The sequence below is a fragment of the Lissotriton vulgaris genome, chromosome 4_1 (genome assembly GCF_964263255.1).
Source record: "Lissotriton vulgaris chromosome 4_1, aLisVul1.2, whole genome shotgun sequence".
Taxonomy (NCBI): domain Eukaryota; kingdom Metazoa; phylum Chordata; class Amphibia; order Caudata; family Salamandridae; genus Lissotriton; species Lissotriton vulgaris.
This window is the reverse complement of record NC_141691.1, coordinates 1,028,838,580-1,028,851,611: the sequence shown is the minus strand read 5'-3', so window position 1 is coordinate 1,028,851,611 and position 13,032 is coordinate 1,028,838,580. Positions and strand designations below refer to the sequence as shown.

Sequence of the window (13,032 nt, the reverse complement as noted above, 5' to 3'; positions counted from 1 at the left end):
CTCTCTAAATTGATACCATGTACTTTTAGGTACATACCAGATTGGTTCCTGGGTCTGGGTCACCCTTGTGAGCCCCTGTATAGTGTACCCTAGGTACCCAGGGCAAAGATGCACCCTAGGCCTACCAGGGGCTGCAGCATGTATTGTGCCACCTCTGCTTTGCCTTCCAAACTGACACCACAGGTCTGTTCTTACAGCCTGGGTATGGTGGTGTAATTACCCCATACTCAGATATAGTATAACTATATCTATATACATATATAGAGACATATGAACCTATCAGCCACTCCTAAGGCAGACCTCGACAATCCTGGAGGTAGAGTGCTTGGTTTTATGTGAGAGGGTGCCCTAGCATGAGCTGAGCCCCTCTGCAGCTTTCGGAACAATCTCCTTATAGCTGTTCTATGATATAGCCATTCCATATACTCTTAAGTGCATTATAATCCTCGCGGTTAATGCTAACTTTGGTTTGGCTTTATCAAAACATGTCGTGTAAGGTGTCAAACACTTTGGAATACTACCCCCGCCCCCACCAGTTCTGGTGGTGGGGGTAGCATTCCATCCTTCTATAGCGAGAAGACATGTAGGTACTGGTTTACCCGGTTAAAGTTAAACAGAGCCTCGGCATTACAAAATTAATGCTGCTTCCACAGACACGAGTCTGCCCTCCTGTTGCTGGACGAAACTCCAGCAGGGGAGGCCTGGACAATAGGTTTCCTGTCCAGAAGGTGATGGGACCTCCCCAGACAGGCTCTTAGTGTATTGGGGCAGGGAGGGCTGCATTCAGTGAATGCTTTCCAGACAATGCTTGGGGCACACAAGGTGCCCCATGCATTTCCCAGTTCAAAAAGGTTGCTGGGGCACTCAGCCCCAGCTCTGGCGTGAAACTGGACAAAGGGAAAGGGGTGTAACAACCCCCACCCCAGGTCCACCCATAGGAGGGACCTTAGAGTTAGTCCAACCCCTAAACTTACTATAAATTTAGAACCCCAGTCCCTAGGACTTTAGATTACCCCGGACGAAACTCTGCAACATATATCCTGGAACTTCGACATTCCATTTCGACTGGAAGACGGAAGAAATCTCCCTTGTGGTCAAGCAGTGACCACCCTGTTCAAACAGGCACCAACAGTATCTTTGCTATTCTGCATTTTAGAGGCTCATGCCGGATCCCGAAGAATCTTCGACACAGGACATGGACTTCCAGACATCTCTGACCCCGACCTTTGCTCACAGCAAAGCTGAGACCCGTGGAGGACACGAGATATGTGGGACCGGAACTCCTGGACATCCTGCATTTTGCTACCTGCATCAACTTCCCGAGGTATCCCGAAGTTGTGCATTGGGGTGCTTGAAGCCCCAGCCCCGAGAACCTTTTGCACCAAAGCTCAGAGGCCCACACTCCACTAATGTCCGGTGGACCCGCTTTGTGCATTTCAGCTCGACGCGTCTTCACGGTTCCTAGTCCGTTGGCTAGTGAGCCCCCAAGAAGACCAACCTTTGTTTCAACTTGCTTTCCTTATTGCTCCAGGCTTGCTCCAACATCCCTACAAAGGAGAAGTTCCACAGACCTTGCTGGTCTGCGCCGAAGCCAATCTCGACATCCTGCTTGGGTTGCGTTTGTCAAGGCTTGTTGGGTCCAATCCGGATAGCGACACCGCAGTGAACTAGATCTTTTGTGGGACAGCTCGAATCCAGCTCCTAGTCATCATCGACCCCTCCTGGGCCTCGTGGCTGAAGAGACAAACTTCACCTTTTTACCTGAAATCATCGACATCTGGTGGCATCTTTCTATCGCCACCCTGGTCACTGGCTAGTGGCCCAGACTCTGTCTCCTCTGCTTTCAGGTTCTTCACATCTTCGATCCACCCTTGGATCCACCCGGACACTTTTCCTCAGGTCGCCTGCAGCACTTCTTCGCAGCTCTCCATTGGAATCGACGACGAAACCCGACACAAAAGACACCTATGCACCCGGCTTCCCTGGGTGAGGTAACACGAGTACTCTGGTGCTCCCGTGGGTATTGACTCTCCAAGTGTCCTAGTCTAAAAGGGTTCCATCGCAGTTCACCTCCTTATACCCTTTTTCTTTAAAATTGTAACTTGTTCATTCCCCATGGAAAGTCAATGGTAAACCGCAGCTGTGTTTAGACACTGCACGCGTCTCCCGTGGGCATCCTACATCCTAACCTTTGGTTGTCCTGAGTAGCCCCAGCGATTCCACAGGCCCCAGACCAGCTTTCTATTTCTCACGTGGTTCTTATACCACTATTTTAGTACATGGTTTGTGAGGCCCCTAGGGCAAAACTTATACTGTGCAACTTATCGTATGCCAATTAAGTTCCTTGTATTGTACTTTTACCTCTGATCTCATAAAGAGTGCAAAGGGGTTGTGTTTAGAATAAATACATATATATTCAATATCAGCTTGGATCCGAAAACAAGGACACATGTAATACAGCTTACTTTTCAACTTAAATCTACTCTACCTCCTTCACTTCCAAATCAGGTTCTCTTTACTTCACAGTATTCTCATAGGACCAACGGTCTTTGGCAGTTCAATTTAGTCAACAGCAGTGATTTACAAATATTGTTCTTGATTTAACCACATGGATGCTGCAGATATTCCTCTGCTGGACCTTAACCTCCAGGAAAAGTGGGAAGTGGGTCCCATTATTATGGATGGCTTTCGCTCCTACCAAACCCCGGCAATACCATCCGGGGCCGGTAGAGCGAAGGGTGGAATTCTGATGCTGATAGCTAATTCTCCCAACATCATAATCCTTAAAGATTTTACTGAGTTGCTGAGAATCTCTTAACCCCCCTCGCCGGCAAGGGGTGGGGGGCGTTAAGAGATTGGAGATTGGGACCTGATAATCAAACTTCCATAACAATAACTTTGATGGTAATATGTCACGAGTGGCAGGGGAATTGAAGAAGGCGATTAATGATGTGAGCTTCCATTAACGTAAGCCCCTGAAGCTTATCTAGATGGGAGATTTTAATGACAGAAGTTGCCAAAAGCTAGGAAAGCCAATTTGTGGGATAATGGAGTGTGAAGGGGATACTATAGTCCGCTTTGACCATAGTAATCATGATAACGCCCTGAATAGATTGCTGATTGCATGGAACCTGTGGATAGCAAACAGGAAAACTGCACTTATGGATGGGACCTTTGAAAGTGCAGGGAAAGGTCCCTCAATTGATTATATATTATCTTCAGAAACTCTGAATGATAGTTTAGTTAACATTTTAGTGACCATGCTCCTCTTGCCTGTGATCTGAAATGGGAGAATTATAGCAGAAAGAATGCAGTGTTAGCCAGTAACAATGGATGTGTATTGAAGTGGGACAAAGTGGATAAGGTTGATTTTCTGCCAATGGTACTTACAAGTAAACATCCTGAGATTCGGACTTGCTTGGGCGATACTGCTACTCCATACAGATAACCATTGCGTTTGAGGATGTACTGGGTGAAATCAGAGTACGCTTGACACGTTCATTTGCACGTAGAAAGCCCCTATCAGAGCGATGGTTTGATTCAGATTGCACTAAGGCCTCAGCAAATCTGCACCGTGCTTTGGTAATGGTTTTCAGGGATGCTGCCCTTGTTCGAGGGCGATGAGAAGGACGAGGATAAATAGTTCGAGGGAAGAATCTTGGGTGGACCATTTTTAATAGAGGCTGAGGATCCCTCATTGGACATGCATATTGAGGAAGATAGCCGGATGGCTCATTTCCAGAAAAATATCCAAAATAATAAAAGGAACATAACTAATAGACTGAATTATTGTGAGCGGAGTAATAATGTTTATATAGTTCTTGAGGTGACAGAAATAGAGCGAGCAATTGCTCAGTTAAGTTCCCTGAAGGCCGCTGGCCCCAATGGAATCCTTGTTGATATTTTCCTGGAGACTAAGGACTTATGGGCTCTGTTATAGACCTTCATTTTTAATTCTATCGTCAAAGCGGCCCATTGAAAACGTGTAGCACTCAATATTCGTTCACATAAACAAAAGGGGGACAAGGCAAACCGAAAAAATTATAGGCCTATCTCTCTTATTGGCAACACGGCCAAGTTGATGGGACGGTTATTATTAAACAAATGGGAGGAATAGGTAGAGGAAAAGAAAGTATTACCGGAAGCACAATATGGTTTTAGAAAGGGCAAAGGGACCATTGAGCAATACCTCAATTTGAGTGTGGAGATCACCAAGTACCCAGTCGTTAAGAAAGGTCAACTTTTTATGGCGTTGATTGACTTCTCTGCCGCAGTGGACTGTATGGACTATAGTAAGCTATAGGCAAATATGGACGGCGTGGGAGTTGACCCACCTATTATTATATTTATTAGACAACTTTACTTATGGGCGACCGCTTGTGGCCATTATGGCAGGGAGGTGAGTCTACAAGTTTTTTTATATTGAGAAGGGTGTGAGACAGGGATGTGTCCTTCCACCATTTTTGTTTTCCTTTTACACTAACAGGGTGGTCGAAGTCCTGGCAGAGAGTATCAGGGAGGTTTCCTATAGTGAGGCTGTACCGGTTCTCCTCTATGCAGACGATGCAGTGATTCCAGCTAGGACTCCCTTGGGATTGTAGTGACTCATAGAGGAGTATACCAGGATCATGGACAGTCTAGATGTACATGTGGATGACACAAAATCGTATGTCCTTATTGCAGGGACGCACTCAAAGGAACTTCCCATATTCCATATAGCTCATCGGAAGGTAGAGATGGTGGACACATTCTCATACCTGAGGATCTTATTCGACGGAAGGTTTTCATGGAAAGAAATGTTCTTAAATAGAGCAACCCTCTAGGAAAAAAGTATTGCAGCCATATTTAAATTCTCAAAGAAACTGGGGTCCAAGCCAACTCACGAAATGTAAAATATTTATGCAGCCAAAGCCAAGCTTATTGCCACATATGGGGCAACAATATGGGGCATGGCAGAAATACTACCATTGCAACTTGTGGAGGACACTTTTGGGAAAAGAGTGCTCTCATTGGCGCGTAGCTGTGCAAACTATGTTTATCATAGTGAGCTAAGCCTACCTTACATTGGTGATACCATCTGACTGGCAACATTACTACTACAACACTTGATATGGAAAAGGGAGAGAGTAAAATGGAACCCTAGAGCTATTAAGGGATTGTCTAACACTGGATCTTGCTAATAAGATCCCAAAGCTGAATTATGTAAAGTCCACTCTAATAGCCGTGGGTCTACAATACTTATTCGACTTTCCATTGAAGTGTGTGAGCTTTCCCAAGACTAGGCTCAAAGAGATTTTTTTAAGGAAGGCTGAGGCGGATAGGTGGGTGAAAAACAAAAGTACGGTTGGTTTATATCATATGGTTCCCCTTGTAAAAGCATGGCGTGCAGTCATATTTGGCTTTTGTACAGAACCCACAGCACCATTTTATTCTTATACAGGTCTGCTTAAACCCATTCATGTTGGGTTTTCCCGCTAACTCCCATTCAGTTTAATTTGCATATTATATTGTTCTGCTCAACATATTCCTCCCTGCGGAAAATATATATAATTATATAATTCATCTATTGCACCAAATACATTTTTTTCAATGTCGGCCAGCACTATTTTATTTCCAACAACTTGATGAACCACTGGTGTGCTTTGTATTAGCAGCGTTTTTGTGAGCCGCCCTAAAACATAGGTAGTTATATCAGACCTGTGTATTTGAGATGAAAAGTTACCCTTATGCTGGCTGTTGTACTTTGAATGTCTATTTATTAATCTCTTATGCTGTATTATTGACTTATGAAAATAGGTTACTGGGAGAGCCCAGAGTTGTACCAGAGTATAATGGTGTGTATATAAGGTTTTAAATGTGACTGTATTAAGGGGGGGAGGGCTTATTTGTTGCTTTACTATTAGAAGGGAAACAAATAGGGATCAAATTGTGAAATAAATTGTTTAAATATGAATTTGCACTCTATGCAGGAATGTGCATTTTAAATGTTTTTAATTAAGAACTTTTTATGGAATTGTTTTTTTATAAGAAAAATGTTTTAAATCTTATGTTTGTACTTTTATGCATCGCAAATGACGCAAAATAAAGTGTGCTTATGATGTTGATGATGATAAAATCATGACCAGCTCCATTTATTCGTAGTTTACACATTCAAGACCAGTTTCCATTATGTTTAATTATAATGTCAAGCCCAAGTGGAATATCTTCCAGTAGACATCTCATTTATATTTTTATTATGCCCAGTTCACACTTTCGTTAAAGCTCAGCATGAGCAGTTTTGCTTATGGTCGTCAGACAAAGTGACAACTTTCAGACATGACCAGTTAGCACAGTCTTGATATTTTCCAGGATATCTCTTTACCTTTATGTAATGTTGCTAGGCCTTCGTATTTAAAGCAGTTGCCTCGTAGTGCTCTGTGCAGACTCTAGAGTGCAGCTACAATAGTGTGTTGTGGGTTGTCTCTGTTTAGTGGTTTTCAGCGTAAGGTTTGGTACTGAACCCCTCTAACTAACCTGTATCAGTTACAGCAGAGCATATTGGCAAGGGCAATGGATCTTGTCCCCTTTAAAACAACATAGGTGGTTGTGGGTCAGAGTCTTTCTACTGCAGTGTTCGATGGTTTCTTTGTTGGGAATTCTGAGATGCACTGTTCCTCTTCTAGGTTCTAATGAAAACCGTCCACCTTGAGTTTGTTTCATTGTCTCTTTGCATCTGCAGCAGGTCTTTCCCTATCTTTCATTGTGTCTATTGTTCTTGGTGTTCTATTGCCCCTGTTTTGTTCTGTATGATATTTTTTTGACCCAATGCAGCTCAACCGTGAGAATCTCTCTATTCCTCTGCCACTTTTACTGACATATCCTGGTCTCTTTTTGTGTCTGCAAAAACAATGGTTGATAGACAGAATGCAGAACAATGTCATACATTCACCCCAGTACAGAGATCTGGGCCTAAATCCATCGTTTTTTTGCTCACTATGCCATCCCAGTTTGAACCCAGCCATATACAAATCAGTCTTGACCCTGTGCCTCATGGGAACAGTCAATCCCGAACTGCCAAACCAAGTCCTCCCTGGACTGGAAACAAGCATCCTAGGACCGGTTTCGGGGTTTCACCCCTCTTCAGCCAGGATAGCTTGATTCCATTGGCATGGAGAGCACATGTCCACGTCTGAGCATACCCATCCCACTCGGGGTGACAAATGCAAAAACAACAGTTGATGGACAGAATGCAGAACTATGTCATACATTCACCCCATTCCAACCAGAGGTATCTCTGCTTTGTCCATTCGCCATGGCGCCATGTTCCTTGGCTCCCTGTCCGTTAACAGTCCTTGTCCTTGAGTCTCTATGTTCTAGGCATACTGAGATAGATTGTTCGATATAGACATGGTATACAAGCAGAAGAGTCCACAGGGCAGAGTTGATGAAGCCCATGTAATAGGCCTCATCAAACCCTATCACCATTTACACCAAGCTATAAAAGTAACTCACTGAATGGGCTCAAAGACCCTGCTATTTATTCATTTATGTAATTATTTATTTAAGCATTCTTCTATAGAGCACTCAACCATGAGGTATCAGCGAGCTGTGCACGAAACAAAACAAGACATACTTCAACTTACATCACACTGGAAGGAAGACAAAAAAATCACAAATTGAACAATCACATACCAAACACGGAGTGAAAATCAGTTAGTTTGGTTCCAGAGTGTGCCATGATGAGGCAAGAAGCAGAGTAAGGTTGAGAGGAGTTCGTGGATGGAAAAGGAGAGGAGCTGAGGGTGAATAAAGTTATGTGTAGAAAACAAGAATGAAAGGATAGTTTGGGGAAGGTACGAACATGTTTATAGCATAAGTAAAATAAGTAAAGAAGTGTGCTATTTGATGTACTAGAAGTAAAAGTTAAAAAAACGGAAAGAAAGGTGAAAGCAGAGGTGACTCCAAGATTCTGTCGTGTTTTAGCAAATGAGGTGGAGTAATGCAGGTGCCCAACAGAAACCTGCAGACTGCACCGCATCACAAACATAGAGGGAGATCTTTAGGGGCCTGGGGACCAAGAATGTGGAATAATTAAATGAACCCACGCCTCATAGGTAAACAAACTATAATCCTTTCAGTAAAGACCTGAAAACAGACTGTTCCAGTGTGCATCCACCTAAACAACACATGCTAGTGGAAAGCACTGTAGAATGTCGGACCAAATCAAACCCTTCACAGATTGAACCCTAACTCCCTGAAGCTCGGAAATAACTGGAAGGAGGCAAGAAGCGTTCTAGAACAAAAACTCGAAATATCCCCAAGAATTATCAAAAACATAATGCTTCCGTTTCGATTTCTATTTTATACCTAAAGGCACATAAAAGCGCCCGAATTTGTGATCCTGGCCAGTATCTCCCATGAACTAATGGGGATCACAAATTAAAATTGCCAGCATGGGGAATAACCTGCTGAACTCGGAATTGCTGGATCCTTTTGTTCAGGTTTTCCCCAGTTATGGGAAGTTTAATGAAGATAAATATCACCAGCTCTGAGCAGGTAAAAATTGTCCGTAGGGACGTCAGGAGGTGTGAGGTGGGTGTCAGGGAATGTTTCTGGGTTGTAGGGACCTGTAGCCTTTGGAGCAGGGGGACTAAATATCTAACTTCTTTAAGGCAGGCGTTAATTATTTGATATGTGGATTCTAAGTTTAGTTTTTTTAAGTACACAAATCTTAAAACAATTTGCATTTCATTATGGTTGTACAACTATAGCCAATGTCATGATTACTGTTTTTCCCTATTAGAATAAATGCAATTAAATAATTACACGATGATACTAGGAAAAATGCCCATTAGGAACAAATATTGCACCAACAGCTTCTAAATTGTTCAAGAGAATAAAAATAAAGAGGTGTTGTTAATGACTCTTGGGGTTAAGATTTTCAGTCAGGGAGGACAAGACAGAAATGATGACCACATGGTACCACTGGAGGCCTGGGTCAATAGACACACTGGAAATGTGTCTAAAAATACTCATCTGTAGTTTGCAGGTTAAGAAGTTTTAAGTCTAAAATATATTGTATCCACGGGCCAGGTGTACGTAGGAAAGGTTTTGCAATTACCAAATTTGTGCAATTCACTATTCAGTATTCCCAAACACCCATGTACAAATTTTTGTTTCACACATATTGCGAGTACTAATGGGTCACAAATAGACCTGTCTCTTTAATATTCATGAGGTAGGTCTTGGTTAGCGACCCTTTAGGAATCGCAAAAATCATAGGGATGATGGCCTGCTGGGGTCAGCAGACCACCATGTCTATCATTGCTTTTCAATAAAGCAATATATGTATATATTTTTTAAATGCTTCCCGCTTTCCTTAAAGGAAAACGGGACGCGTTTCAAACAGAACAATCATTAGTAGATACATTAGGTTTCGCCTATGTGATTAATAATGTAATTATTTTTTGGTAAGTTTTAAGTTGGTGAGCAGTTCTGCAATATAAGTTAAAGAAACTCTATAAAAGTCTTATGACTTGTTCTTTTAGAAAGGCAATATATTGTGCAGTATGTGGTGGTCATATAAAGCAGTCCTGTTCCTTCAGGTGATGTTGGCTCTATATAAAACTGACCCTAGAGTAAAATTGTAGATTAAAATGTGTAGGCGATTATTTACCTGTGTAATAGTATGAAGTACTGGTGGTAATATAAAGGCTCTTGTACCTTCGGGTGATGTTTGCACTATATAAAACGGACCCCTAAATAAAACTGTGAAAAGCAGGTTTGAATGCAGAGGCATATTGGGGAGGGGGCTGTAGGAGATCTATGCAACGGTGTTAGTGAATTTGTCTACTGTGTTCTGTTTGAGCAAGGCAAAATATAACTAGATGTTGAAAGGTGGTGTGTAATAAATATTGTCAGGAGGATTCATGCACCACCTGGTCTTACATAGACTAACAACAGAGTCTAACTTGTGCCTCTTACCTCAGACAACATTTGCAATTAAATCTAAAAAAATGTGTGCAGTGATAAACACAAGCAGAGGTCCAAAAATGTACATAGTCATAAAAAGCATCACAAGTTCTTGAAGCCAATGCGAGATCTATTGGCTTTGTTAATGTTTATTTCGACATGAATCCCAGCAATGTGAGCTGCTGTGACAAAGTAAAGAAAAGTAACACAAAGCACTACTCATGCAGTCTCACAAACACACCAATGAAGTCAGACTTAGCCATGCTGTGCTCATGCAGTCTCACACACATTACTTGTGAATGCAGTGTGACTGAACTATGCAGAACATGTGCAGTCTCACACAAACACAATTACGAATGCAATGACCCACGTGCTCATGCAGTCTCTCACACACCCCAATGCAGTAAGACTCAGCCATGCTGTACCTTTGCAGTCGCACACACATAACTTGCAAATTTAGGGAATGAACTGTACTAAACACACAAAGTCTCTCACACACACTTGCTAATACATTCATTCACTCAACCATGCTGCACTTCTTCGGCCTCAGGTAGATACAGACCCCTATGAAGGCAGTCAGAGTCATCAGTGCTGTACTCATCATGCAGTCTCACATATCACTTCCTGTCTCATTGTTTGGTCTCATGCCACAATGTGGTTCATGTAGAATGCATGGTGGACAGTGCAGCACTCCGTGTGACAGCAGCATGCCATAGGCTGCATCCAGAGACAAGATGCAGACAACTGCTCACCTCCGAGCAGCGGGAGCTCAGCTGTCCCATTTATTCCGCAGAGAGAATCGGACCAAATGATTTGAATACTTGGCTTGAAGAATTGTAGACGCCTGAGTTAAACAAAAATTTGCAATGCAATAGGTCTCGCATTAACAAGAGTTTGAGCTATTGGCCTTGTAAATGCCAATGCCTTTTATTTATGTGTTTTTTTTTTAAAACAGATAAATTAAAGGCATTGTCATTTTCAATGCCTGTATCTTAAATACTCGCAAATGCGAGACCTATTGCATTGCAAATGCGTGCAATAAAAATCTTCCAAAAGCATTAGGAGAGAGCATGTCCTGCCTGCAACTGCAAGCAGAACAAAGCTATTTGAGAAAATAGTACTCGGAGGCTGTAATTAAAGCCTATGGAGTAACAACACACGTAACAGGGGGTGTCGCTATGTGAGGTTATAAAATTAGACAATGCAGTATCTAAGGAGGGACTACTAAGCCTTTTGACCAATGAAAAGTCACAGTTTACAGTGGACAATGACACAAACCAAAGAAAAATATGAGCGTAGAATGGGCGGAGCTTCAAGTCTCTACCTCAATACAGCATGCCTCACAGAGCAGCGAGTGTGCAGCCCAGGCTCGACCTAAAAAAGGCTGCTAACAGAGGAGAATGCAGTACTATTTTTAATTACTAATAGTGAAATAGGACTAGTTCATTCTGGATGCTCAACACAAATTGAATTGTTGGAAATGAAAATTTCCTCAGCTTTTGCGATGTTGGACAGATAACTTGATAGTGGCTACACACATCATTTTAGCCAGAGTGCACGAATAACACAGATTAATTGAGCAATTTCCGGTTTTAAACACCATTCAAACCACAGTTCAAGAGAATAACAGCTGGGTGTGTAAGTGGCGCTGGGAAGCAAAGCATACAAGAGAGATAGCAGGAAGCAAGCATTCTCCTGGTATGCTTCATGAACAAGCCACACAGTTGAATGCGACGCTCAAACAACAAGAGTGCCGAAATAAAAGCGAAGGGGCAGGACAGAGAGTGTGGCGTTAAGGCCAGAAATTAAAATCTTGGAGCAAGGTTCCATGCTCTCCTTGGGCTCACAAGTACACTCGAAATGCGTGCAGACACAAAAAGTGTAAATCAAAAACATTGGAGAAAGCTGCAAAAACCTATCAAGAAGTAGACTTTAAATATGTGACGTCGTCAAAGCAAATAAACGATGTGCAGTCTTAAGCAAATAAAAGAAGTTCACAGCAAAGCCGGTTGATATGTACGCTTTAAATGTTTGAAGTCCTCAAATTAAATACACCTTTGCAGCCTTAAGCAAATAAAAGAAGTTCACATCAAAGCCAGCGGATAAGAACTAGTACTTTGGCCCTGGGAAACTGATAAGTGAGAAACACACATGGAAAAGGAAATAGAATGCCTACAACCAATAGAAATGAGGAGAAGTAAAGTGACAAGCACACAGACCTATAATAAGTAAAGGTGGGATGTAAACCACTTTTAAGATATATTAAAAACAATAGATTTAACAAGTACAACGCAAGCACTGTGCAGGTAAAATTTTAAATTGCCAAGTTTTCTTTTCATTTTATCAAGAGTAGGCAGTGATACGCAAGACCACTCCCTGCTGTTCAAAATGTTTTTACAAACATTCACAAGAGGGAAGGGGTCCTTTGGGGACTCCTTCCTATTCGCGAATGGGTTACCACCTAATTGCAGTAGATGGTAATTTGCAAATGATTTGCAACAGCATTTCAGTCACAAAACATTCACACATACCACTGCAATTCAGTATTAGAAAGGGATGCCCTAAACACGTCCCTTCCTAATACCAAATGATAGCACTTTTTTTGTTCCCGAATGGCCTCATTCTGTGAATCAGGCCGTGTGCGACTGAAAAATAGCTTTGTAAATCTGTCTATATGTTCAGCTTCCAGAGACCCTGTAACAGGATATGTGACATTTTTGTAAGGTAAACAAAAAACAATTTGGTGGTAAGACTATGTTAACAGAGGATGAACACAGGCCCTGAATAGCCTATGAGACCACATGACACCGTATTGACACAAAATTAGTAGGACGTTAACAGTATGGACTACATTATTTAATTATATCATATTCGTACAAATGAAAAGAAACTAACAAACTTACCATTTGAGGCACACCAAAAATGACAATATTTGAGTACTCTGAGAAAGAGACCTAAAAAGGGAAACAATAAAAAAGTGCTCAATTAACTTTTGTGTTATAAATTATGTTTTTAAAATGCGAATATAATTTACTAGACTGGAGAAGCTGCAGGGTAATTGGTATTTATTATTGATTACAC

At 41.9% G+C, this 13,032-nt stretch overlaps 1 protein-coding gene across 2 annotated transcripts in view; it reads right to left on the bottom strand.

The window, feature by feature from the left end:
* Positions 1–13,032, bottom strand: part of ATPSCKMT (ATP synthase c subunit lysine N-methyltransferase) — a 297,910-nt gene that overhangs the window by 81,207 nt on the left and 203,671 nt on the right. For both annotated transcript variants that reach the window (XM_086965273.1, XM_086965274.1), the window contains exon 4: positions 12,855–12,905. In XM_086965273.1, the coding sequence (XP_086821399.1) occupies positions 12,855–12,905 (51 nt within the window). The remainder of the gene's footprint in view (positions 1–12,854; positions 12,906–13,032) is intronic.